We start from the raw sequence: 25,802 nt of genomic DNA, 5'->3' as shown, positions 1-25,802 counted from the left end.
CTCTCTAACTTATGGTAAACCTTATCCACAATTTTTTCCACTAAGACGATCCGCCAAATTGGTTAACAACCTAATTACTGCTGGGTGAACAGAGGCGTACGAGGATTGGGGCCCAGGCCAAATCGCTTTCTAGGCCCGAGGGGTGATGCCACAGCGCTACCCGGAACTTGCGTGGCAGTAACACTCTCCAACGTACACAAAACACTTAAGCCAAATATACTCAAACGTTCAGAAAACTATCTTTGCTATCTTTGCATATACACACAAATAGATAGGCATGTACACCTGCGCTCGCGCACGCGATCCTCATCAAAACCATGCTAGGAATAACAAGTGAAGCTCACCTTCCGAATATACAATAAGCTTGAAAGCTCAGCTCGAGGGAAGATAAGGCTACCCCCCTTGTTACCAGGAGAGGAGACAACACAGGCAGTAACCATGGGACTGTGGGACAGAATCCCCGACCGTCAAAAGTGGTTGGGCACCCTTCCTTCCCTCCATCATATCCTAAATCCTTATCCCCATACTCCTTCCAAGTGCTATTTAGTCGTAATGGCTTAGTGGTTCCTCCTACCTTAAAACTTTACCTATACATCTTAGTATACACGTGTATACTTCTTAAAGGTATTGGATAACTTTCTTCATTTCTCATTATACAAGTGTTTGATTATGATCTAGCCTATGGTATTGTAATGGATGATTGTTTAATACTGAACATCATTATAACAAAATTTTTTAGTATGTTTCAAGACGTTGATAAAGGGAAAGAACTGATGCCTTTTTGGTTATATATATATATATATATATATATTATATATATATATATATTATACATATATATATATATTATATATATATATATATATATATATATATATATATATATATATATATTATATTTTATATATATATATATATATATATATATATATATATATATTATATTATATATATATATATATATATATATATATATATATATATATATATATATATATGTCGTACCTAGTAGCCAGAACGCACTTCTCAGCCTAATATGCCAGGCCAAATTTGCCTAATAAGCCAAGTTTTCATGAATTAATTGTTTTTCGACTACCTAAACCACCTAACCTAACCTAACTTTTTCGGCTACCTAACCTAACCTAACCTATAAAGATAGGTTAGGTTAGGTTGGGTAGGGTTGGTTAGGTTTGGTCATATATCTACGTTAATTTTAACTCCAATAAAAATAAATTGACCTCTTACATCATGAAATGGGTAGCTTTATCATTTCATAAGAAAAGAATTTGAGAAAATATATTAATTCAGGAAAACTTGGCTTATTAGGCAAATCGGGCCTTGCATAGTAGGCTGAAAAGTGCGTTCTGGCTACTAGGTACGACATATATATATATATATATATAAACAGCCTCTTATGGCCAAATACGATTTCTGCTGTTTTTATTCTTGTGATCACATATGTTTATATATACATTACCTAATAAGCTCTTTAATTTTAATTACAAAACTGCACACATAATGTAATCATCTAATACGTCCCCAAGGCCTACTGTATCCTGCTACCATTAAAGTCGTTTTGGGGAATTAATTATTCATTTGATTAAATAATTTCAGTCGCAATCTATTTTAATCACTAAAATGATGTACATTGCACAGGAGGAATTTTTTTTTTTTACCTGAAGGCTTGCGCAAATTGCTGGGTGTGTCTGGGGTTTAATAATTAATGTCGCTTCTTGCTTTAATTCACGGCGTGTTTTATATCTACGAGACCATTGAAGTAGTGAGGATGGTGGTAGGGTCTACATGTAGGGTATTTAAAAGTTGGAATCATGACTACTAGCGCAGCCTTACGGTAGGAAGGAACGACAACAAGGTCAACCAGAGGGAAAGAACGACCACAAAGGCACCTAGAAGGTAGAAAGAAGAGGCGACCACTAGGAAAAAAATAGAAGGGAAAAAATAAGGTACGACTATTAGGCCTGATATACAAAAGGGAAGAGAGAGATATGTACGACCACAACAAATACCAGAATAATACTGGGACGACTATAATAGCAACAGGCTATGAGGATGGAGTGGGGGGAAGAATTGTATCCAACCACTTGGACCATCGGGAATCGAACGCCGACCCGTGCACACCGACCTGTCCAAGGTGATGGTGAGAATGGAGGACAGCGCCACGATCTCTCCAAGCACGACTTCAAGAGCGACACAGCTGGGAGTGGCCATATCCCAGAGTGAGAACATTCTACCGATTTTAAATGACTTCATTCTCTAAGTATCGACGCGTGTCTCGCCTCAGAGAGAAAAAATATTAAAGGGAAAAAGGGAGCTGGAAGAGGAGGTGGAAGAGGAAGAGGAGGTGGAAGAGGAAGAGGAGGGAAGAGGAAGGACGAGGGAAAGGAAAGAAGGAGCAGCAAAAAGAGATGTTTGTGGCGGTAAAAGGGAGAAAGAAAAAGCAGGAGAAGGAAGAGGATTAAAATGAGAAAGGGGAATCGAGATGCTGGAATAGAAGAGGCTGGAAGGAACAGCGGGTTAAGAGATAGGACAGGAAATGAACAGATAAGACAGAGACGGGGAAACATCGAAGACCGGGAGGAACACAAAAGATAGGGTACGAGCATGAAGAGAAAGAGGGTTGAGTAAAGAGGGAGAAAGGAGCACTTGAATAGACAACGAAGGGGAATAAGTGAGAATGAGAGAGGGGAAAACTAAACGGAAGAGAAGATGAGTTGATAATAAAGAACAGCTAAGGCTCAAGACAGTGGAAACAAGAAACAGATTAGATCAAGATGGAGGGAAGAGAGAGAGAGAGAGAGAGAGAGAGAGAGAGAGAGAGAGAGAGAGAGAGAGAGAGAGAGAGAGAGAGAGAGAGAGAGAGAGAGAGAGAGAGAGAGAGGATAACCAAAGAGGAAGAGAAGAAATAACCAAGGAAAACAAGGCACACAAGGCCAGTCTCATCCATGTTCGACAAGTACAGTTTTGTTTATGTTTATGTCTAATATTGTCATACAGTTGATATAAGAGACAAGCTGGCATAAGCCAGCCTATATGCGAAAGACTTGGACAAGAGGCCTGGGAAATGAACAGGTATCTTCAGTGTGTGAATTGAAGGTAATGAGTCGGACGGTGCAGTGTGAGTAATGAGAATGTGAGGAAAGGGGTAATGAGTGTGTGTGAGGGTGTATGGAATGTGAGGAAAAGAATAGGTATTTAGAATAACATACCCAAAGTGAGGGACTAATCAGTATGAGGTGCTGTGTTTCAGCCTCTACATGAAGAAAGAACCTAGAACAAATGTATGGGGTCGTTTTGGGAATAACTTTTCTTTCTTTACGCACCGAGTTTGCTCATAACTAGGCCTAAGGTATGCCGAGGTTAGGCCTAGACTAGGTTGACACAAGCATACATAGAGTTCGAGATGAAAGTTAATCATATTGATTTTAACAGTCACATGAATTGAAAAAAACTGCAGACATTGGCCATCGGGTTTGAATTCACTAAAAGCAAAGGTAAAGACATTGTCTGTTCGATCTTTCAGATCAATTATTAAATCTTTGTCAGGAGGAGAAGTCAGGCCCAAACAACCCGTCTCTCCCCTTAAATCACCCCCAAAATAGCCCCATCCGAACAGAACCCCCGCCCCCCCCCTCTTGGAATTCTCTCCAATGTTGCCGTGGGCGAGAGGCTGACCAATTTTTCTTGTCCAAGATTTGGCCTTATCTGACCTGGCCAGAAATTGAACTCATGCATCCTAGGATATGCTGTGAAGTATGTGTCCGCCCCTAACCACTCCTGTCCATTGCATAGCCGCTGCCTGTCCGGAGCTCAGCCAACCTAGCCACCAAAACCCGTCCTTCAACCAAAAAATTCCCCGACCCATAAAAAATATCGATTAAATAACATTTTCCTTTTGGCAGATAACAACTGAACAAGGACTCCTTATTTCCAACGTCAAAACTGTAAGAGAAATTAGATTCTCATCCCTTATTTCAAGCCGCATGTGATTGAAGTTCTCTCAGCAAATGAGGGTCGGGATAGTCTTCGATTAAATTCCTAAGTCTGATGAGACAAGGGGAAAAGAGGGTTGGTTTATTGGCTGAGTTAGAGTTGGGGGGGGGAAGCAGGGACTTGGGGATGGTGTGTTGTTGGGGGGGAGGTGGAGGGGCAGGAGGATTCTGGTTTGTGAAAGTCAAAACCATCTTATGAAACCAAATGTAAGTAGTGGTGATTTGGTGGTCGTCGATCAGATTCAATACTCAATATGTGCGATTTCTTAAATCAAGGTGTTTGTGAGATTAGACCAATCAGGGGAAAGGAAAGTAGATTAATACAATGAAAGTAGCTTAGAGCAATGAAAGTAGGACAAAAAAAAATACAAAATAGAAATAGAAGTAGCAAGTTACAATGACAATGATAATACTCCAAGGAATGGTTGCCAGAAGACACTGTGATGTGCAAAGGAAAAGTCAAGAGAAACGGCAGAGAAACTTTTGTTGTATCATGACAGCAGTGTAAGAAATGATAACGTGAGCTGCAAGAATCAGTAACGGCGAAGGTATAGTGAGCATATCTAGAAGGTTTGGTCATGGTAAGCGAATGGATGATGGTAGATTTATGAAGAGCTTTTATACAAGTGAATTTGAAAGGGAGGAGCATAAGAGTGGACCAAACAGCCAAAAGAGTCGACCAAACAGCCAAAAGAGTCGACCAAACAGCCTGGTAGACCAAACTCTCACAAGTCAAATCTGGCCTCGGGCCGGGCTTGGGGAGTAGAGGAACTCCCAGAACCCCATCAGAGTGGTGGTATCGGCCTTTTATTTATCTAATAAAGACTGAAATCCGGTATTAATTTCCAGTAGTCGGCAAGGAAACTTACAGCCCCTACGGTGCATCTCACACCGTCTTGACAGCAGAGGGTGTTAAAAACCTTATGTGAAGCAAGAGATCGCTTCCATCTTGAGTAAGCACCGTTCTTCTGGGACTATCTTCCCCGCCCTATCTTAATTCAACAAAATTTGGGAAAAGTTGGAGAACAATGCGAGACAGTTCATCTCAATAGGTTTCACCCCAGGATGGCTGGACTGGTCTAAACAATGGCGCCTTCAACAACGATCAGATGTTGGTGGACTTGATGTTATGTATAAGGCCCACATTTTCAAAGTTCCTCACCTGGCCCAATTCCATTGACAACCACATGTTGGCACTCGTAACACAAGGCGCTCAGCCCTCAACAGCGTCATGTTGGTATTGCCCGTCTCAAACACATCACTCCATCAGCGATCACATTCAATCCTAGGCCGACCTGCAACTAGAACTTGTATCCACAACTCGTTGATACATAATAAATCCGGTCAGCTGACCTTATGAAGACCCTGGCACTCAGTGGCTCCTGGCGTGTCCTGTTAACTTAAGATCCTTACTTATCATTATAGTTTATTCACAGTGGACAGAAATAATCAAATAAATGATTCTCTGTGGGTGAGCTTGAGATGAGAGGTAGGATAACAGCTCTTGCTTGCATTTTCACTTGGAAGATCAATATTCCTAATGCCCTTGAGTTAGTTAAAAATAACACGAGAGAGAAAGAGAAGGAAGAGGGAGATTGAGTGAGCGTGCGATGGAGGAAGTGGAAAGGATGGAGAGAGAAAAGAAGAAGATAAAGTGGGAGAGAGGGGGAGTAATCAGGATAGACGAGACAGGGGTAGATAGCTACATGGAGAGGAAAGACAGGGAGAAAGATGGGGAGAGAGGAGACAGGGAGAAAGATGGAGATGATTGGGGAGCAGAGGGGTAAATTAGCATGATGAGGTAGAGGAGAGGAGGGAGAGATATAAGGAGATAGAGAGGAGAGACAGACAGAGGAGAGACAGAGAAAGACAGGCGCATATATATATATTATATATATATATATATATATATATATATATATATATATATATATATATATATATATATATATATATATATATATTATTAAATATGACCGCAAAAGTAAGATTAATAATTCTAACACGAATTTTCTCAATCTTTCGTACATTTCTTTTCACTGCTGGTGGTAATTCAAAAATCAATTCTCCAAAATTCATTTTTATTTCTAGTCTGACGCGACACTTAAGCGCGTTTCGTAAAACTTATTACATTTTCAAAGATTTTAGTTTACACATACACAACTGAATAGAACTTACACATCTCCGATTTGTTTATATCTACATTTGAGTGAGGTGGATGGGGTGAGGTGGTATTAATAGGGTATTAAATTCATCAACACAAGACAGAACACGAAACAATGGGTATTGAATGGAAGTGATTGTAGAAAGCCTATTGGTCCATATTTCTTGATGCTTCTATATTGGAGCGGAGTCTTGAGGTGGGTAGAATATAGTTGTGCATTAATTGGCTGTTGATTGCTGGTGTTGACTTCTTAATGTGTAGTGCCTCGCTAACGTCAAGCCGTCTGCTATCGCTTTATCTATCGATGATTTCTGTGTTGTTTACTAGGATTTCTCTGGCGATGGTTTGGTTGTGGGAAGAGATTATATGTTCCTTAATGGAGCCCTGTTGCTTATGCATCGTTAAACGCCTAGAAAGAGATGTTGTCGTCTTGCCTATATACTGTTTTTTTTTTGGAGCTTACAGTCCCCAAGAGGGCATTTGAAGGCATAGACGACGTTGGTCTCTTTTAAAGCGCTTTGCTTTGTGTCTGGAGAGTTTCTCATGAGTAGGCTGGCCGTTTTTCTGGTTTTATAGTAAATCGTCAGTTGTATCCTCTGATTTTTGTCTGTAGGGATAACGTTTCTATTAACAATATCTTTCAGGACCCTTTCCTCCGTTTTATGAGCTGTGGAAAAGAAGTTCCTGTAAAATAGTCTAATAGGGGGTATAGGTGTTGTGTTAGTTGTCTCTTCAGAGGTTGCATGGCTTTTCACTTTCCTTCTTATGTCTCACTTCCTTCTACAACTAACACAACACCTATACCCCCTATTGGACTATTTTACAGGAACTTCTTTTCCACAGCTCATAAAACGGAGGAAAGGGTCCTGAAAGATATTGTTAATAGAAACGTTATCCCTACAGACAAAAATCAGAGGATACAACTGACGATTTACTATAAAACCAGAAAAACGGCCAGCCTACTCATGAGAAACTCTCCAGACACAAAGCAAAGCGCTTTAAAAGAGACCAACGTCGTCTATGCTTTCAAATGCCCACTTGGGGACTGTAAGCTCCCAAAAAAACAGTATATAGGCAAGACGACAACATCTCTTTCTAGGCGTTTAACGATGCATAAGCAACAGGGCTCCATTAAGGAACATATAATCTCTTCCCACAACCAAACCATCGCCAGAGAAATCCTAGTAAACAACACAGAAATCATCGATAGATACAGCGATAGCAGACGGCTTGACGTTTGCGAGGCACTACACATTAAGAAGTCAACACCAGCAATCAACAGCCAATTAATGCACAACTATATTGTACCCACCTCAAGACTCCGCTCCAATATAGAAGCATCAAGAAATATGGACCAATAGGCTTTCTACAATCACTTCCATTCAATACCCATTGTTTCGTGTTCTGTCTTGTGTTGATGAATTTAATACCCTATTAATACCACCTCACCCCATCCACCTCACTCAAATGTAGATATAAACAAATCGGAGATGTGTAAGTTCTATTCAGTTGTGTATGTGTAACTTAAAGTCTTTGAAAATGTAATAAGTTTTACGAAACGCGCTCAAGTGTCGCGTCAGACTAGAAAAAAAAATGAATTTTGGAGAATTGATTTTTGAATTACCACCAGCAGTGAAAAGAAATGTACGAAAGATTGAGAAAATTCGTGTTAGAATTATTAAACTTACTTTTTCGGTCATATTTAATAATATATGTCTACAGGAAAGACTGCTACCAAAATATACTATTATATATATATATATATATATATATATATATATATATATATGTCGTACCTAGTAGCCAGAACGCACTTCTCAGCTTACTATGCAAGGCCCGATTTGCCTAATAAGCCAAGTTTTCCTGAATTAATATATTTTCTCTAATTTTTTTCTTATGAAATGATAAAGCTACCCATTTCATTATGTATGAGATCAAATTTTTTTATTGGAGTTAAAATTAACGTAGATATATGACCGAACCTAACCAACCCTACCTAACCTAACCTAACCTATCTTTATAGGTTAGGTTACGTTAGGTAGCCGAAAAAGTTAGGTTAGGTTAGGTAGGTTAGGTAGTCGAAAAACAAATAATTCATGAAAACTTGGCTTATTAGGGAAATAGGGCCTTGCATAGTAGGCTGAGAAGTGTGTTCTGGCTACTAGGTACGACATATATATATATATATATATATATATATATATATATATATATATATATATATATATATATATATATATATATATATATATATTTCACTAACTAAAAATCCGCTGCGTACAGTGAATTAAAACTACATAACACTTACAAACATGCTTTCGAGTACAATATCATTACAGAATCCCTTCCTCCAGCACCCTTCATAGGAGATACCGTCAGAGCCTGAGACACCAGGACACAGCTATTACTCTCTGGATCCCATCACAGCGTGACTGTGAAAGACTAAGCTATCCTTCATAATTTTTACAGACGGGTTAAAGATACTCCCCGTGAATTGAGCCCTAAATAGGTAAAAATTTATTTATACAAAATCTCATGTCTGCCTTCGGATTTTTTTGTTGTTTTTGTTACTTTTTCTATTTCGTGCGTCAGCTAGATGGGACTTTAATATTAAAGAAAGAGGAACGAGAGAAAATAACAGAACACACAGAAAAAGAAGAGAGGAGAATATAGGCTGCGAGAGATAACTCAGACTACATGATGTGCAGGGTGCTCAGTCCTGCACAGGGCTCAGACCTGCACAGGGCTCAGTCCTGCACAGGGCTCAGTCCTGCACAGGGCTCAGTCCTGCACAGGGCTCAGTCCTGCACAGGGCTCAGTCCTGCACAGGGCTCAATCCTGCACAGGGCTCAATCCTGCACAGGGCTCAATCCTGCACAGGGCTCAATCCTGCACAGGGCTCAATCCTGCACAGGGCTCAGTCCTGCACAGGGCTCAATCCTGCACAGGGCTCAATCCTGCACAGGGACCCTACATAGTTATCTCAGTATCAAGAGAAGGCATGATACGGAACGATTGGGAACAACCTGCAGCTGAAAGGCGGGGCCCAAGAGTCGGCGCTCGCATTGAAAGCACCTAAGCCACACCACCACCTTACAAAGCCAATCTCACACCGTGTTTCCATTACCAACAAGTTATATTTGAGTATTTCACCTCCATGATCCTCATAATCAGATTGGCAACATTCACCACGTCATTCTGATTGGCAAAGTTCAAAATACTGAAGTGAATCCCGAGGTTCAAATTTTACACTGGCATATAAGGTTCACATTACATAAATCCTGAGGGGTAAATTTAACTGAGTGAAGCATAATATTCAGATTAGGTTCGAATCTTTGAGGTTCAGTTTACCGACATTAATCCCAAGGTTCAAATAAGTGACATGCATCCCGAAGTTCAGATTAGCGGCGAGGTTCACCATTCTGTCCCTTGTGTTCGTATGAACAGGATCAGATCTCGTTGAACAAGTTCAAAACAGGTTGCTTAGAGCTCAGCAGTCCGATACTATTAATATTTAATGAGTGTATCTTAAAGGAGCTTAAATATCTGTAATTTGGTGTAAGACTTCTGTTAATAGTGTAGACCTCAAATTAAAATATTTTACGAGAGCTTTGTCTGTCCACGCCTTTCAGTCCATGACTGCCTGTCTATGCCTGTCTATATCTGTCTGTCCGTGCCTGGCCGTATCTGTATCTCAACATTTTGAAGTCTAGTGTCGTCAGCGGACTGGTTCCCAGCAATCCCGAAGGCCAGACGTGCAGGGGTTTGGAGATGAGGGTCGACTGAGACCTTAAAAACCCGAGCAGGGGCTCCGATGAGCCTTTCTTAAACTGTTGTCTTCTCGATGGAGACTTTCAGCCAAGTTTGAGTTCCAACAGATCGATTAATCGACGGATTAATTAACCATTACATATTGATGGTTCATTTATTGGCTAAAAGAGTGATCACTCGAACGATTGACTTCACTGGGAGCTGTTTGATCACGAAATCCATTGTTTTGGGTTATAGGCTGCTCTCGACCGAGTTGTTTTGGTGTAATGATCCAATATGAAAACAACAACAAACTCAATAATGTCCTGCACACCAAACACACACACACACACACACACACACACACACACACACACACACACACACACACACACACACACACACACACTAAACAAAAGGTTATTTTGGCTCAAATATTACATCTCTTATCCCAAAGAACCCCACTTTAATCCCGTGACCCTGACTCCCATCCACCATACCCTTAACAACCAACTGAATCACCAAACTGTAACTATCCTATCCTATAAAGGATAGGTGACATAATCACCTATCCTTTTCAACCTCTAGACTCCCTAAATAATATTTAAAAACTGTCCAAAATAAATGTTAAAAATATTACTAATAATTTTTTTTAGATAATAAAAACAGCAGCAATTTAACAAATTATAATGACATTCTGAACTAAAATAATAAAGAGGACGAAAGGTAAGAAAAATCCCTCAAACGTCCTATATATATATGACGTATGCTAAATTTTATATATAATAAATATATTACATTTGTATATTATTTTTTTTTTCATTTATGTGAAAGTCTCGTTAAAAATAAAAAGAAAAACTATATTTTACACAAAGTTGTTGTTTTGGAATATAAGGAAATAAATGAATATTTCCAAATATTCCATAATATATGGAAATAAATATTCAATAAATGTATGGAAATATATGGAACAGTGAAAAATGGAAATATAGAATATAGTGAAATATTTGTAAATATATGGAATTTAGTGAAATATATGGAATTTAGTGAAATATATGGACTATAGTGAAATATATTCTATATATATATATATATATATATATATATATATATATATATATATATATATATATATATATATATATATATATATATATATAGTGAAATATATTCCATATATATGAAATATAGTGAAATATATTCCATATATATGAAATATAGTGAAATATGTACAAACAGGTGAGTAACAAAATACAGTCATCCCTAATGGGTAGAGTGAATGAAGAATCGTCAGCCACGAATTATATCCCAGAAGATTGGAAATTAAAACGATTAAACTGAAAACTCCTCCCGATCACTCTCGATAAAAGGAAAAGGATTCGCTTAATATCCCCATGAAGGAAATGGAGCGATGCAGCATTGCCTGGCAGGAGGAGAGGGAGGGGTAGAAATTGAGGGTAGAAAGGGAATAGAGAGAGAGAGGAGGGGGGGTGGGAGGAGGGAGGGGGGGTGGGAGGAGGAAGGGGGGGGTGGGAGGAGGAAGGTGGGGGGTTACAATAAAGGTGGATGAAGACGCATAATAATTGAGGAGCCAAAAGAGGTTCGGCAGCACACACACAAAAAAGGAAGAGTTGCCAAGAACACAGAAAATAATGATAGGGAGAAGGGAGAAAGAACAAGAGACGGCAAAGAACAACAAGGGACGAATGGCGACCATGAGGAAGAACAATGACTTATGAACATTGTTGCAATGTTCTGCATACAATTCTCTGTGTGTATACTTGATACCTATACACACTGTGTAAGCACCTCTGCCTATTTTCCGTGTGAATGTATACCTCTCTAAATACAATAGGATTCTATATACAACTATTTATTTTAGAAAGCCTCCCTCTCTCCAAGGTCGGAGGCCAGACACGTTTGGGCACTAGACTCGCCCAAGTTACACACACGAAGCACGTGGGGTGGGGGAGTGTCATAGGCCAGTCGGGGTCGGCCAAAGTGAAAGGCTTTAAGAAATATTGGCGTTTAAAGAGACCCCTTCCATGCGATTTTCATGCAGTCATATTTGAAATATCTGTTGTGTTTACCATAGCGTTGTTTCGGGGCTTCGTAATAGTTTTTTGAGAAGGGGAAAAGGGGGAAGCAGGAGGAGGTTGGAGTAGAGGGGAAGAGGCTCAGTAAAAAAGGGGACAGTAAGGAGTGGGACGGAGGAAATGGAGTGAAAAGAGGGGAAACGATTGGAAGAGATGAAAATGGACCGGGGCTGCAATCGACTACACATTTTATATATATATATATATATATATATATATATATATATATATATATATATATATATATATATATATATATATATATATATAATGTTAGCATTGTATAAGGGAATGGCCCGTCTGTAGTAGAAAATATACAAACAAAATCATACATACTCAGCCATGTGGTGACTCGCCCGTCATCCCTCACTATAGACAGGTTAAGCATTAATGAAAACAATAAACTCCCTGTGGTGTGGGTCCCTGTGGTGTGGGTCCCTGTGGTGTGGGTCCCTGTGGTGTGGGTCCCTGTGGTGTGGGTCCCTGTGTTTATCTCCTGAAGGTAAATAAATAAATAAATCCTCTCGGGCTCCATCGTCCATAAGTCTACCTAGTCGAACTAAGTCAGATCTGCTGGGAGCGAGATCAATCTCTTGGGCCCCGCCTAGTGGCTATTGGACTGGGTACACACACACACACACACAGTATACCAAGCACGATGGAAATGGGCGGGAAATTTTTAGGGGAATAGGTAGGCATTACAGCATGGTATTAAACCTTTAGTATCTCCAATTAGCGGTTGGTGGCGGTTTACGTCTGGTGGGGAGGTGGATTTGGGGGTGGGGTGGGGAGGTGGATTTGGGGGTGGGGTGGGGAGGTGGATTTTGGGGAGGGGTGGGAAGGTGGATTTGGGGGGGGAGGTGGATTTGGGGGTCGGGTGGGGAGGTGGATTTGGGGGTCGGGTGGGGAGGTGGATTTGGGGGGGAGGGTGGGGAGGTGGGGGAGGTGGATTTGGGGGGAGGGAGGTGGATTTGGGGGGGGGGAGGTGGATGTGTGGGGGTTGGGTTCGGGGTTGTTGGGGGTTTGAAAACCAGTCCAATCTTCAGGACTGAAATACCGGTTATATTTAGTAAGCAAGCTTCATGGCTTTATAATAACCCTCTAGAGGTTGATAGGCCTTAAGTCCAACACCAAAAAATCTCACCCCCAATCTGACATTACGGTTAGGAAAACCTTTCATGTACTTTATATTTTTTGGGGGGGAGGGGGGATAATTCACTGGCCCCCCCCCCTCCCCCCTCCGATATACAAGCCACCAATCAATCGTTTACAACCAGGTCGGCAATTACTGATGAGTGAACAGGTGGCGAATGATTAAGGATCGGTGACCAGTCGATCCTTCCTTACCAAGGGTCGAGCCCCGCCGAAATAGTTCACGAGTCGTGGAGTGAGCATGCTACCAACTAAGCCACTGGGATGTGTAGCCAGTTGAAAAAGTCTCAAACTGCTTTCCACTTTTCAGAGATGGTTGTTAATCACCGGGAGATGATTGACATTCACGCTCTTGCTGAATGACAATTAAATGTTCTCGGAAGCAAAAAACTGCTTCTGAGATCATTAGCATAACACTACCCATCTGACACAGAAAATTGAAGCATTAATGCAGTCAAACATTAAGATCGTCGAATACTTATCAATGTGTATCATGTCATCAAAGAATATCAGGGAATAACATTATAGATGAAGTTGCACAAAAATGACAATTCAAAAGGAGTAATGTAGACATTATTAAATTAGGAAAACCATTAGATCTACAGCAGTACAAAAGATGTACAGTTACCACAATACAGGAGTTTATGAACTACTTATTTTGTTCATGTGAGAACGCTTAAAGAACCTATGCACTCTGCAGCCACGGATACCCATGGGCATGGGAAACAGACTTACAGGTACCAGAAGACTAGAGGAAATGCCAAAATTGGGGGAGGAAATGCCCACAGTTAACCGAAATATTTTTTAATTCTGTGCAATTACAAATCAAATCAGATTACCACTGAGCAACACAGACGTTGCAAAACACATTAGATATAACGTCGTTGTTGTTTAAGATACGATACCTGGAACAAAATGTTCCAAGTAGCACGGGCTATGGTGAGCCCGTAGTTAGATATATAACCTTACTGAAACACATGAGTCCCAAAAGCACTCACCCCACCGCCTATGAAAATATTCATATGATTAACTCGAACGTGAAGCGACCAAGCACTTCGGCACACGAATACGGATTAGAGGAAAAAATATATTCCCAAGTTCATCTAGACACTATCACCCTGTCTAGAACTATATTCACCCTAATTACCCTCATTTTCACTCCCCATCTCCTCCCCATCATCAGCCTCTTAAAAGCCTTCACATCATATTTTTTCTCCATGAAAGATAAACACACAAAAAAAATAGCCCCGCACTTAAGCAATCTCATAATAACACAATTTCGTAAAACGCAGGAAGAAGCGAGAAAGATAAGGAAGTGTAATAAGCTGAAAACCAATAGCGGGTAAAACACACACTTGAACAAACAGCAAAAGCCATAATGTAAAATGGAAAATCGTGAAAAAAGCTATACATATTTACCCGTTCATCGCACCGTAGATTAAATCTTAATTTAAAATTTTAATTCTTTTTTTTTTTTTTGCGCAGACTAAAATTGCATTCAGGGAGCAAAAATTGTATTATAGGGTTATTGACATTGTGTGTAGGTTCAATGTCGAATTGTCTTATTATTTGATTTTCACGTTTTACCACACTACAACTTTCTCATTTTCCCACACACACACACACACACACACACACACACACACACACACACACACACACACACACAGTGGTGGAGGCAGACTCCATACACAGTTTCAAATGTAGATATGATAGAGCCCAGTAGGCTCAGGAATCTATACACCAGTTGATTGACAGTTGAGAGGCGTGACCAAAGAGCCAAAGCTCAACCCTTGCAAGCACAACTAGGTGAGTACACACACACACACACACACACACACACACACACACACACACACACACACACACACACCTTTTTCTAATTAAAATACTTCTCAATAAGATGGTAGCCGCAATACTAATTTACGACCAACGTGTTTAAAAGATAAATTAATTAAACCATCCTTGACCTCTTGTTCCAAATATAACTAGTGGTTTTAGGCATTGTATGTACTAGGTCTATCTATAAATTCATCAAAATCTGTATCGCCCCTTGTATGTATGTACTTTACCTAAATAATCATTTGAATTTTGATTTTTTTTTTTTTTTGAAACTCCAGCTATAGTCAGAACCTTCCAAGGAACATACACCAAAGATTTCTCCAACGTCGTTCAGGAATAAAGGATCTTTGCTAGTCAGTCTTGGCCACGGGGATATCCTTCAGACTTTTGTAAGGCATCAAGTTCAACATTAAAAAATATATAGATTCCGAACACTTTACAGGAGAAACACCTCTACAATACTCTGAGTGCCCTTGCAGGAGCAATCTTTCATAAGTATCACTTTACGAAACCTGTACATCCTTCCCTCATTCTTGTGAACCTTGTCGGTATTTATTAAACAGCTTATGAGCTGGGAAACACTGTAAGATCGTGTTCAACCCAAGATTATCATGGTTACAGACAACCTTGAAGCGCTTCGCCCTGGAAACACAAACCGAAACTGTCTCTATTTTCCGCTTGTTACAACTTGTAATAAAGTTGTTACATCTTGGCTTAACGTGTTTATGACGTATTAGAACGTTGTTACAACTTGCTATATTGGTTGTTATAACTGGTTAGGAGGTGTTAAAACTTGTTCGAACGTTGTACCAACGTCGTAGTTTCGGTGTGTGTTTAGCGGGTTCAGAGCTCAAACTCTAACGCAACGAAACAAGCAGTCATGATTGAGAAAAGATGAATAGGTTTGGTAGGTGGACACTTTAATCCTTGATGAATCCCGGTAGTGGTTATTTTAGGTGTTGTAAGATATTCAAGTGATGAGGTGTGTTGATGTACGTCCATCGTGCTTTTTCATAGGCCTACCTAGTTAGGCCTTGGGTCGAAAGGTTAGACCTGAGGTACATTACAACCTCAGAAAAAGCTATTTCAGGCAATTTTTTTATGGTTTACTTCATAAGTCTCATTACCAAATACTGGAATTTTTAATATTCACTCTTAATACTTGTGATGAAAGGACTTGCTTAAGTTGTTATAAATGCTGATGAAAAAGGATTTCTATAAGTTGTATTAATCCTCTCGTATTAATACTTCTGAATAATATTGATTAATACGAAAGTACTTAAGGAAATTCCTGTCTCAATTTTCTTCATTTTACATCACTGTCACATTATTCATCAGGTGCTAATTTCTACGTGATTTACACACACAAACACACAAATTACAACAGCGTGATATATCAAATGAACCAATCCACAAGGGCTGTGAATGCGGGTTCAGACTTACTTTGGGATTTCCCCAAACGATCCGAGATCATCCCGGACGTAAGTTCGAACCCTCATCACGGCCCTTGTGGATTTGCTTACACACATAAGTTGTCACGAATAAAATTTCAGATTCTTATAATGCTGACGACTTCGTTCTATGCTGTTACTGTGAAACAATCTTAGATAACTAATGCAATTAAATTTTTCTCCTTTAAACTTTCTCAATTATAAATGTGCAGACATGAATTAAACTTTCGATTTGATCTGATTGAAAAATAAATCTTTATCTCCATTAGTCTTTTGGAGTTAAAGACTGATTTAGAAATTCCAGAACTGGAAGCTCTATCATTCCTAACTGTTATTCACGAAATCTATTATAATAAACTCAGTCTATTAAACCAAACTGTGAATGATGGGGCTACGTGGATAGAACTTCACCTACTGGTTGTCGGATGATGGAGCAAATTCAAGTAAATTCAGATAAAAATCATGTAAGTACACTGAATCATTTTGGAAGGGACTTAATATGCCCCCCAGCATCAAGACATATCTGCAAATTGATTCGATCTTAGTCTACTGATAATGAGATGGAAAAATATCACGAATGCTTTTGTGTTGAGTAAGGTTTTAATATTTTCCACTGAACGTTGTAATGATTAGATTTACACATAGTGGACCTGTTGCATGCACTAGTTGGCTGCACAAGTTGGCTGTTCGAATTCCCTGCACTCGATTCCGTCCAAGTGGTTGGGCCACCATTCGTTCCCTCTATCCCAAATCCCTATCCTCACATCCCTTCCAGGGGCCAGATTCACGGAAGCACTTATGCAAACACTTACGAACCTGTCCATCTTTTCTCAATCTTTGGCGGCTTTGTTTACAATTATTAAACAGTTAATGAGCTCCGAAGCACCAGGAGGCTGTTTATAACAATAACAACAGTTGATTGGCAAGTTTTCATGCTTGTAAACTGTTTAATAAATGTAACCAAAGCCGTCAAAGATTGAGGAAAGATGTACACGTTCGTAAGTGCTTGCGTAAGTGCTTTCGTGAATCTGGCCCCAGGTGCTATAAAGTCGCAATGGCTGAGCACTTTCTCTTCATAATTCTCTTCACCTTTGCACCAGCTGACGGCGCTTCGTCAACACAAACCCCTTTTTGTAAGCCAACGATTTAATATGCATTAAAAGTACATGAATATATTGACTCCATTTGCATATTGCATCGTTAGTTTGCATATTATTGCTTAAGTAAACCGGTCTGTTTCGGTTGTCTGATGTGCTTTGCTTACACTTATTTTCCTCTTTACTGTGTTGCTATCTCGCCTCTTACTTTTGTGTCAAGGAATAATGAAGGTAATAAGGACGGTGTTAATTAACTTTGGTCATAATCAGGTCGTAAATACCCTCCTAAAGCACTTGGCTTTATCACACCCACCAACAACCTCGTTCGCTTGTGGTGCTCACTTGCGTGCGTGCACGCACGCTCGCACGTGTGTGCGTACGTGTGCGCGCGCGTGTGTGTGCGCGTGTGTGTGTACTCACGTAGTTGTGCTTGCGGAGGTTGAATTATGGCTCTTTGGTCCCGCCTCTTAACTAGCAATCAACTGATGTACAGTTTCTGGAGCCTATTGGGCTCTATCATATATACATTTGAAACTGTGTATGGAGTCAGCCTCCACACATCACTTCCTAATGTATTCCATTTGTCAACCACTCTGACACTAAAAAAGTTCTTTCTAATATCTCTGTGGCTCATTTGGGCACTCAATTTCCACCCGTGTCCCCTAGTGCGTGTGCTCCTTGTGCCAAATAGCATGTCCTTATCTACCCTATCAATTCCTTTGAGAATCTTGTATGTGGTGATCATGTCCCCCCTAACTCTTCTGCCTTCCAGCGACGTGAGATTCAACTCCCGTAGTCTCTCCTCGTAGCTCATACCCAATCCCAACTTGGCGAATACTTTATATTTATGTAAACTCCAACTTGGCTCAAATCTCTCAAGTAAGTCTATTCCCAACATCAAATAATTTATGTCCAGTCAATCTTAGTGACGCTTTCGGAGAATAACACGAAAAGTCTATCTTGGCTGCTTAATTATTTCATCCAGTGACTTCTGAATAAAATATCTAGTTCAAGAGGGGAAACATGTTCAGTGGCAAGTAAACTTTGAACATATGTCAACAGTTCAGTGTGGTCCTCAGAACAGTTTTCTTGTTCAAATCTATTATAATTGTTTTAATAATGACTCCGAGAGCTATTCGTAAATCTGAGTTTGGAGTCAGTCAGTCAATCGGGATTTAAACAAGATATGATTAATATAGTTGAACAAATCCACAGGTGCCTTAATGAGGGTTCGAACCTGTGTACTGGGTGTTCCCAGATGTACGCTTCGACTGTGCACAGTTGGACTGTGCCACTTCCAGCTCCTGTGGATTTGTACATTGATATATATAACGATAATGTCATTTCTCTGTGTACCGACATAGTTAATAATTGAAATAACATTTGTGTGCTATCATATCGAGTGCTGGATTTAACACACTCAAAAAAAAAAAAAAGAGGAACAGAGATAAACAAAGATAAAGAAAACGAGGAGCGTGAGATAAAAAAATAAAAGGTAAGTTTTCAACATTGTCTGTTCTCCTTCTCTTTGCCTCGCAAAGAGAGACAACACACACATTCATCTCTCGCCAGAACTTTCTCTGGAGACCATCTGACAGCTGACGGTGGTCGTACGGCTTCTGCTGTAGCGAGTTTAAGTTTTGTTTTGTTTAGAATTGTAAATAAGGACAGCCGCGTGTGCTCCTGGTCCTCGGTCGCCTGGTGGGCCCAACAACTCTTCTCTCCTACATATATTTTATGTTATATAGAGTGCTACCTGGTCGTCTCTTCTTGGCGCCTTCTTTTGATAATTACAAAGAGTGGGATACAATTTTTGTTTTATATCGTTCATTTGTTAGAGTGTTTCGTTATGTCTAGTTCTACTTGTGTCAGTTTACTTAATTATATCTCATGTATATCCGCGTATATCTCATGTATATTCGTCTCTGTGTATATCTTGAGTATATTTAAATCAAATTGCCAGAAACCTAGACCTGAGAATCCACGAATGATTCAATGTTTGTTTTATTATGATGACTTTTGTTTCATTATCTTCCTACCTTCCCCGAGCTGCTGGCTTTTAAAAGACTGACATCAAATCAAAGCAGTAATCCACCTCCCCATTACCCATCCCCATTTCCCCTCCCCATTAACTCCCGCTGTACACATTCTACCCTCGACACTGAGGCAAATTTCAAGTTTTCCTCTTTTTTTTCAGGAGCGACCGAAAACCAACAGGATATCGGGATCCCTCGCACTGCTTTACAGCACCTTCGAGCGTGTTTCAGGGCTTCTGGGCCTCCTTGGAGCGGTCTCTTCAGCCCACCACAACACCTCAGGACGAGGCTTGCCAGCACACATTACCGGGTACCACTCACCACTTAACCTCTGCCGGAACGTGTACGAGACGCGGCGCTCTCACACCACCAGTTTTATGGTTGGTCGCCTTTAAATTTCACTAAAACATTTTCACTCTTATATTTACATGTGTGTGAGCGTGAGCGTGTGTGTGTGTGAGCGTGTGTGTGTGTGTGTGTGTGTGTGTGTGTGTGTGTGTGTGTGTGTGTGTGTGTGTGTGTGTGAATGAATTGTGCCCAGTTCAACACAAATGTTTGAAACATGGAAGGCGGACCATCCTATGACAGTCCTCTCTCACCCACCAGTCACAATGCAAAGTTAAATGAGAAATGGCCGAAAAGTCTGGTATCCTTTCTTGAACATACAGATAAGTAATCAAATTTACAACCTACTTAATATACACTTATGTTCAAACGTTGCTCTAGTACACACACACACACACATAGTATATATATATATATATATATATATATATATATATATATATATATATATATATATATATATATATATATGTCGTACCTAGTAGCCAGAACGCACTTCTCATCCTACTATGCAAGGCCCGATTTGCCTAATAAGCCAAGTTTTCATGAATTAATTGTTTTTTGACTACCTAACCTACCTAACCTAACCTAATTTTTTCGGCTACCTAACCTAACCTATAAAGGTAGGTTAGGTTAGGTTAGGTAGGGTTGGTTAGGTTCGGTCATATATCTACGTTAATTTTAACTCCAATAAAAAAAAGTGACCTCATACATAATGAAATGGGTAGCTTTATCATTCCATAAGAAAAAATAGAGAAAATATATTAATTCAGGAAAACTATGCTTATTAGGCAAATCGGGCCTTGCATAGTAGGCTGAGAAGTGCGTTCTGGCTACTAGGTACGACATTATATATATATATATATATATATATATATATATATATATATATATATATATATATATATATATATATATATTATATATATATATATATATATATATATATATATATATATATATATATCCACCGATCCCATGAGTTGGGAAGACAAACACTGTTCACGGTAGTGTGGTTAACAATTTGTATTCCAAGGTTGTTTGTACTGATGCAATTATATGCAATCAGTTACCCATCTTTTATCTCCAGCTTTAATAAGGATAGAATGGGAGCCGACATCCTTAAATTAAGATTATAGGGCCAACCCCAGTCAGCGTATAACAGTCCCTTAACCTCTCACTCGTCACCCTGAAAAGTTTAATGAGCCTAGCCACAAGCGTCCGGTCTCCAATCTAGGACATTGTCTTTCATATAAATGGATATGTATGCGTAAGTACATATGTAAGCATATTTACAGATGCAAAGGCAACTAATTAAATCAATTAAAAACAATATTCTAGGTAACGACCTTTTGGGCACTCACTCTCAGGGTCTAACGGAGACTGACAACGAGAGAAAAAGTTGTCGTTGCCTCGACCAGGAGAGAGAAGGAGAGGAGGGAAAGGCAGAGGGAGAGAGAGGGAAAGGCAGAGGGAGAGGGGGAGAGAGGGAAAGGCAGAGGGAGAGGGGGAGAGAGGGAGAGGAGGGAGAGAAGGGAGAGGAGAGAGACAGAGATTAGAGAGAGAGAAGGAAGAGACAGACAGACAGAGATTAGAGAGAGAGAAGGAAGAGACAGGGAGATACGAACATACTATATGAAAAGAGAAGAAGACTAATTCATAACAATAAAAATATAGATACAATAAAAAAGACATTTTTATATTTAAAACAAGTTATTAGATCAACACAAGTCAAATTAGAAAACCTACTTTTGTAGATTTATGATTACAAAAAACTCAAAATGAACCTCTTAAGTCGTAAGATAAAATTTAAACTGATATATTCTAGTTGGATTTATAAAATAAAATAGAGATTTATAAATTAAAATAAAATGTGGATTTATAAATTAATATAAAATGCTTTTATCATGTAAACTTAGTCTTTGTTTACAACAAATTTTGTGTTATATTTCAGCGTAGATCAAAAGCACTTATCTTCGAGGCGAAAAAAAGCGTAATGTGTCTATTTAAAGAGAGTTTTCTCCAGGCACTGCGGTTTATTTACAAAAAATTTCGAAAATATTCGAAAATTTTCGATTTTCATTTCGAAAATATAAGTATTTTCAATACACAAACACGGTTTATAATAACACGCTAGGGAGAACATTACCCCAAAGAAACTCGTTTGAAGTAGGTTTAAGAGGGAATTGATAAAGCAAGAGAAAGGGGTAGGACTTGATAAAGCAGGTGTAGAGGGGTAGAAACTAATAAACCAGGCGTAGCGGAAGGACTTGATAAGGGAGGTGTTGGTGGGAGGAATTGATAACACAGATGTAGGGGAAGGGAAATTGATGAAAGATATTCATATCTTTCATATGCACATCTTTCATACGAAAGATATGTGTAAGAATGAGCACAATTTGGAAGAGCAGAAGACATATCCGGAAATACAAAAAAAAATATACATCAGTCCATGAGCTCGAATGTGGGACAGCTTGATTGATATGTCTGTTATATGTGGCTAAATGAGTGTGGAACATTGGTAATGGCATGGGTGTGGAGCATTGGTAACGGTATGGATAATTATGAGTGGAATGGGTGTTAGATGAGCAAGGACTGTGGGAGAATCGACCAACTGTGGGAGGGAACAAGGCTGATGTTTGGAAGTGTTACAAGAGACAGTAAGGATAAACAGGATCCATTGCAGAAGAAACAGGATCCATTGTAGGAGAAACAGGATCGATTGTTGGAGAAACAGGATCCATTGTAGGAGAAACAGGATCGATTGTTGGAGAAACAGGATCCATTGTAGGAGAAACAGGATCGATTGTTGGAGAAACAGGATCCATTGCAGAAGAAACAGGATCCATTGCAGAAGAAACAGGATCCATTGTAGGAGAAACAGGATCGATTGTTGGAGAAACAGGATCCATTGTAGGAGAAACAGGATCGATTGTTGGAGAAACAGGATCCATTGTAGGAGAAACAGGATCGATTGCAGGAGAAACAGGATCCATTGTAGGAGAAACAGGATCCATTGTGGGAGAAACAGGATCCATTGTAAGAGAAACAGGATCGATTGCAGGACAAACAGGATCGATTGAGGAAGAAACACGAGCAACTGGAATGTCACAGCACAAACCAGAAAGGATTAATGACAATAGACTTGGATAGTGGAGTTGAGGGAATGGAACCGAATGAAATGACATTATCAGGGGAAAGCGTCAAGCCATTACGACTATATAGCCCTTGGAAGAGGGGTCAGGATAAGGATTCAGAATGGAACGGGGGAAAAGGAATAGAGTAATCATCAGGCTTCATGGGATGACCGGGGCTTCAAGCTAAAGGACATTTTTGGTTAAATTTTGGGGGGGCGTATGTATCATGCCTGATCCTTTACATGAAGACAAATGCCGGTGATCGCTCCCCTGAAAGCGCTACAGTGTTATTTACGTCAACCTCCCTAGTTAACTTTGACAGGCCTTTTGTACTGAAAAGTTGGCAATGTTCCCTGACAAGTTGGGTTCCCTACACACAAATGTTCCCAAGTCATCTCAGCTCGCCTCTAAAGGTTGGTACAAACTGGCTACGATTCAATTTGTACACACTAACGTAAATTCAGAGGTTGAATTACCTGATCAATTAGCTGGCAAAGTGGAGTTCTATAATAAGCTTATATCATAAGGATGCTGGTATTGTTGGCTTGGTGCAGAGACCAGAAGAAAATCTGCCGGAAGATTTTAAATTAATCGTTTCTGCTTCACTCTCTCATCCACCCTTCTCATCTGTTTCCTTCCTCTATTGTCAAAAGGACTATCAATTTTAGTTATGAAAACCTTCCTTTTATTTACGCGTGTGTGTGTGTGTGTGTGTGTGTGTGTGTGTGTGTGTGTGTGTGTGTGTGTGTGTGTGTGCGCACGCGCGCGCGCGTGTGTGTGTGTGTGTGTGTGTATATAATTACCTAATTGTAATTACTCAGTGTAGTAACAGGATGAGAGCCCGCTCGTGGTATCCCGTCTTCCCAGCACTCTTTGTCATATAACACTTTGAAACTACTTAACTACTTTGAAACTACTTTGTGTGTGTGTGTGTGTGTCTGAGTGTGTGTGTGTTTGTGTGTGTGTGTGTGTGTGTGTGTGAGAGAGAGAGAGAGAGAAAAATTAAAGGCCAAATAATTTCATACAAAATAGAATATTTAAAGTAGTTTAACCCTCCAGAATGGGCTCCCAAACGTAATATAGTTTAATGCTTGAGTCGTCACATATTAGAGGAGGCGAGGGGAGTGTAGAGATTGAGAACATCACCCCAGGAAAGTCCCATTTGTCTGGCAGGGACGTCATGAGCTAAATGTGGATTTCCTTATGTTGAAAGATAATAAAACGCTCTGATGGTTTACTGCCACAATTATTATTATGTTTTATACGACAGGAAGCTTTCAAGCGTAGATACGCTCTCCTCTCGAGTCTTCTCTCGTGTGTGTGAATGAGAGAGTGAGTTTGAGTGAGAGTGTGTGAGTGTGTGTGTGTGTGTGTGTGTGTGTGTGTGTGTGTGTGTGTGTGTGTGTGTGTGTGTGTGTGTGAGTGTGTGTGAGAGCGAGTGAGAGACAGACAGACAGACATGCAACATACCCACCCTTAAGACAGGGACAGAGGTACACATTTACCAGTTTGTGAACCTCCAGTCAACGCCCTGAGGACGAAGACTACGATGCCCCACCCGAGTTTGACATGAATGTCATCTTGATATTAATAGGAGAATGATATTAAAGAGAAATTAATAAATATATCGATACAAAGAACAGTTAAGCAATCAAAGGTGAAAGGAAACAGGATGAATCACACGGTAAACTAATGTAAACTCACACAGTGTGCGCATGTATTGTAAATTGTGTGTTTTTTTCTTGTCTGCCTCACCAATGGTGGTAAATTAGTCTGGACAGCTCGTACGTGCGCGGCAAGAAGAAGATATTAACGAATTTCTCTGGCGTTGGAAGTTCTATTTAGACTTATCTGTTTCCCATTTGGATCCTCATTTGTTATTCCATGTTCACCCATGTTTAAAGGATGATGGGTGAAGCCCAGGTGTAATGTGAGTTCAATTTTTTTGTCAGTATATGAGGGCGAATTCATTGAATGTTGTGGATCTGCCTTTCTGGGTGGGTGGGTGTGGGGTGGGTGTGGGGTGGGTGTGGTGTGTGTGTGTGTGTGTGTGTGTGTGTGTGTGTGTGTGTGTGTGTGTGTGTGTGTGTGTGTACTGGAAAGCTACTGCCATCTCATGACGTGTCCTGGGACATTGTTGGCGTGCAATTCTCTTCAGCATAAGAGTCACAGGCAAATAAAAAGGCGATAACAGACTCGAACTCAAAAAATAACAGTATGTAAATGACGTACGACGAAAAACAATGTATTAAGTCAAATGATCCGGGGCCAGATTCACGAAGCAGTTACGCAAGTACTTACGAACTCTTACATCTTTCCTCAATCTTTGACGGCTTTGGTTACATTTATTAAACGGTTTACAAGCATTAAAACTTCCCAATCAACTGTTGTTATTGTAATAAACAGTCTCCTGGTACTTCGGAGCTCATTAACCGTTTAATAATTGTAAACAAAGCCACCAAAGATCGAGAAAATATGTACAGGTTCGAATGTACTAGCGTAATTACATTCTGAATCAGTCCTCTGGTTAATGAAGAGGCGGGATCAGAGAGCTATTGTTCGACTTTGTACACTCATCTAGGTGAACACAGCTAAACGAGTACGTTTAGTCGAGGTCACACATGCACTGCACTACCTAATTCATATGTGAGACGTCTACAATCTGGATATCAGAGTTCGTGCTCTGGACGATGTAAATGATTTTCCTTTAGGGAAAAAAATA

The 25,802-nt window shown here is 39.8% G+C and overlaps 2 protein-coding genes across 2 annotated transcripts in view; one reads left to right on the top strand and one right to left on the bottom strand.

Moving 5' to 3' along the window:
• The window catches only part of LOC123746129 (probable G-protein coupled receptor No18), a 93,241-nt gene that overhangs the window by 49,603 nt on the left and 17,836 nt on the right, over positions 1-25,802 (top strand). Inside the window, exon 3 of the mRNA XM_045727422.2 lies at positions 19,760-19,978. The gene's annotated coding sequence lies outside the window, so the exon portion shown is untranslated. The remainder of the gene's footprint in view (positions 1-19,759; positions 19,979-25,802) is intronic.
• On the bottom strand, positions 22,592-22,981 carry LOC138357499 (zinc finger protein 768-like). Its single transcript, XM_069314355.1, has one exon. The coding sequence runs from the start codon at positions 22,979-22,981 to the stop codon at positions 22,592-22,594; it is 390 nt and encodes a 129-aa protein (XP_069170456.1).

The sequence above is a fragment of the Procambarus clarkii genome, chromosome 78 (genome assembly GCF_040958095.1).
Source record: "Procambarus clarkii isolate CNS0578487 chromosome 78, FALCON_Pclarkii_2.0, whole genome shotgun sequence".
Classification (NCBI taxonomy): Eukaryota; Metazoa; Arthropoda; class Malacostraca; order Decapoda; family Cambaridae; genus Procambarus; species Procambarus clarkii.
The sequence above is the reverse complement of the archived record's forward strand: the minus strand, read 5'-3'. Positions and strand labels throughout refer to the sequence as shown.

What these genes read in the sequence shown, in the direction of transcription:
- LOC138357499 (XM_069314355.1), bottom strand. Translation starts at nt 22,981, where the DNA reads ATGGATCCTGTTTCTCCCACAATGGATCCTGTTTCTCCTACAATGGAT.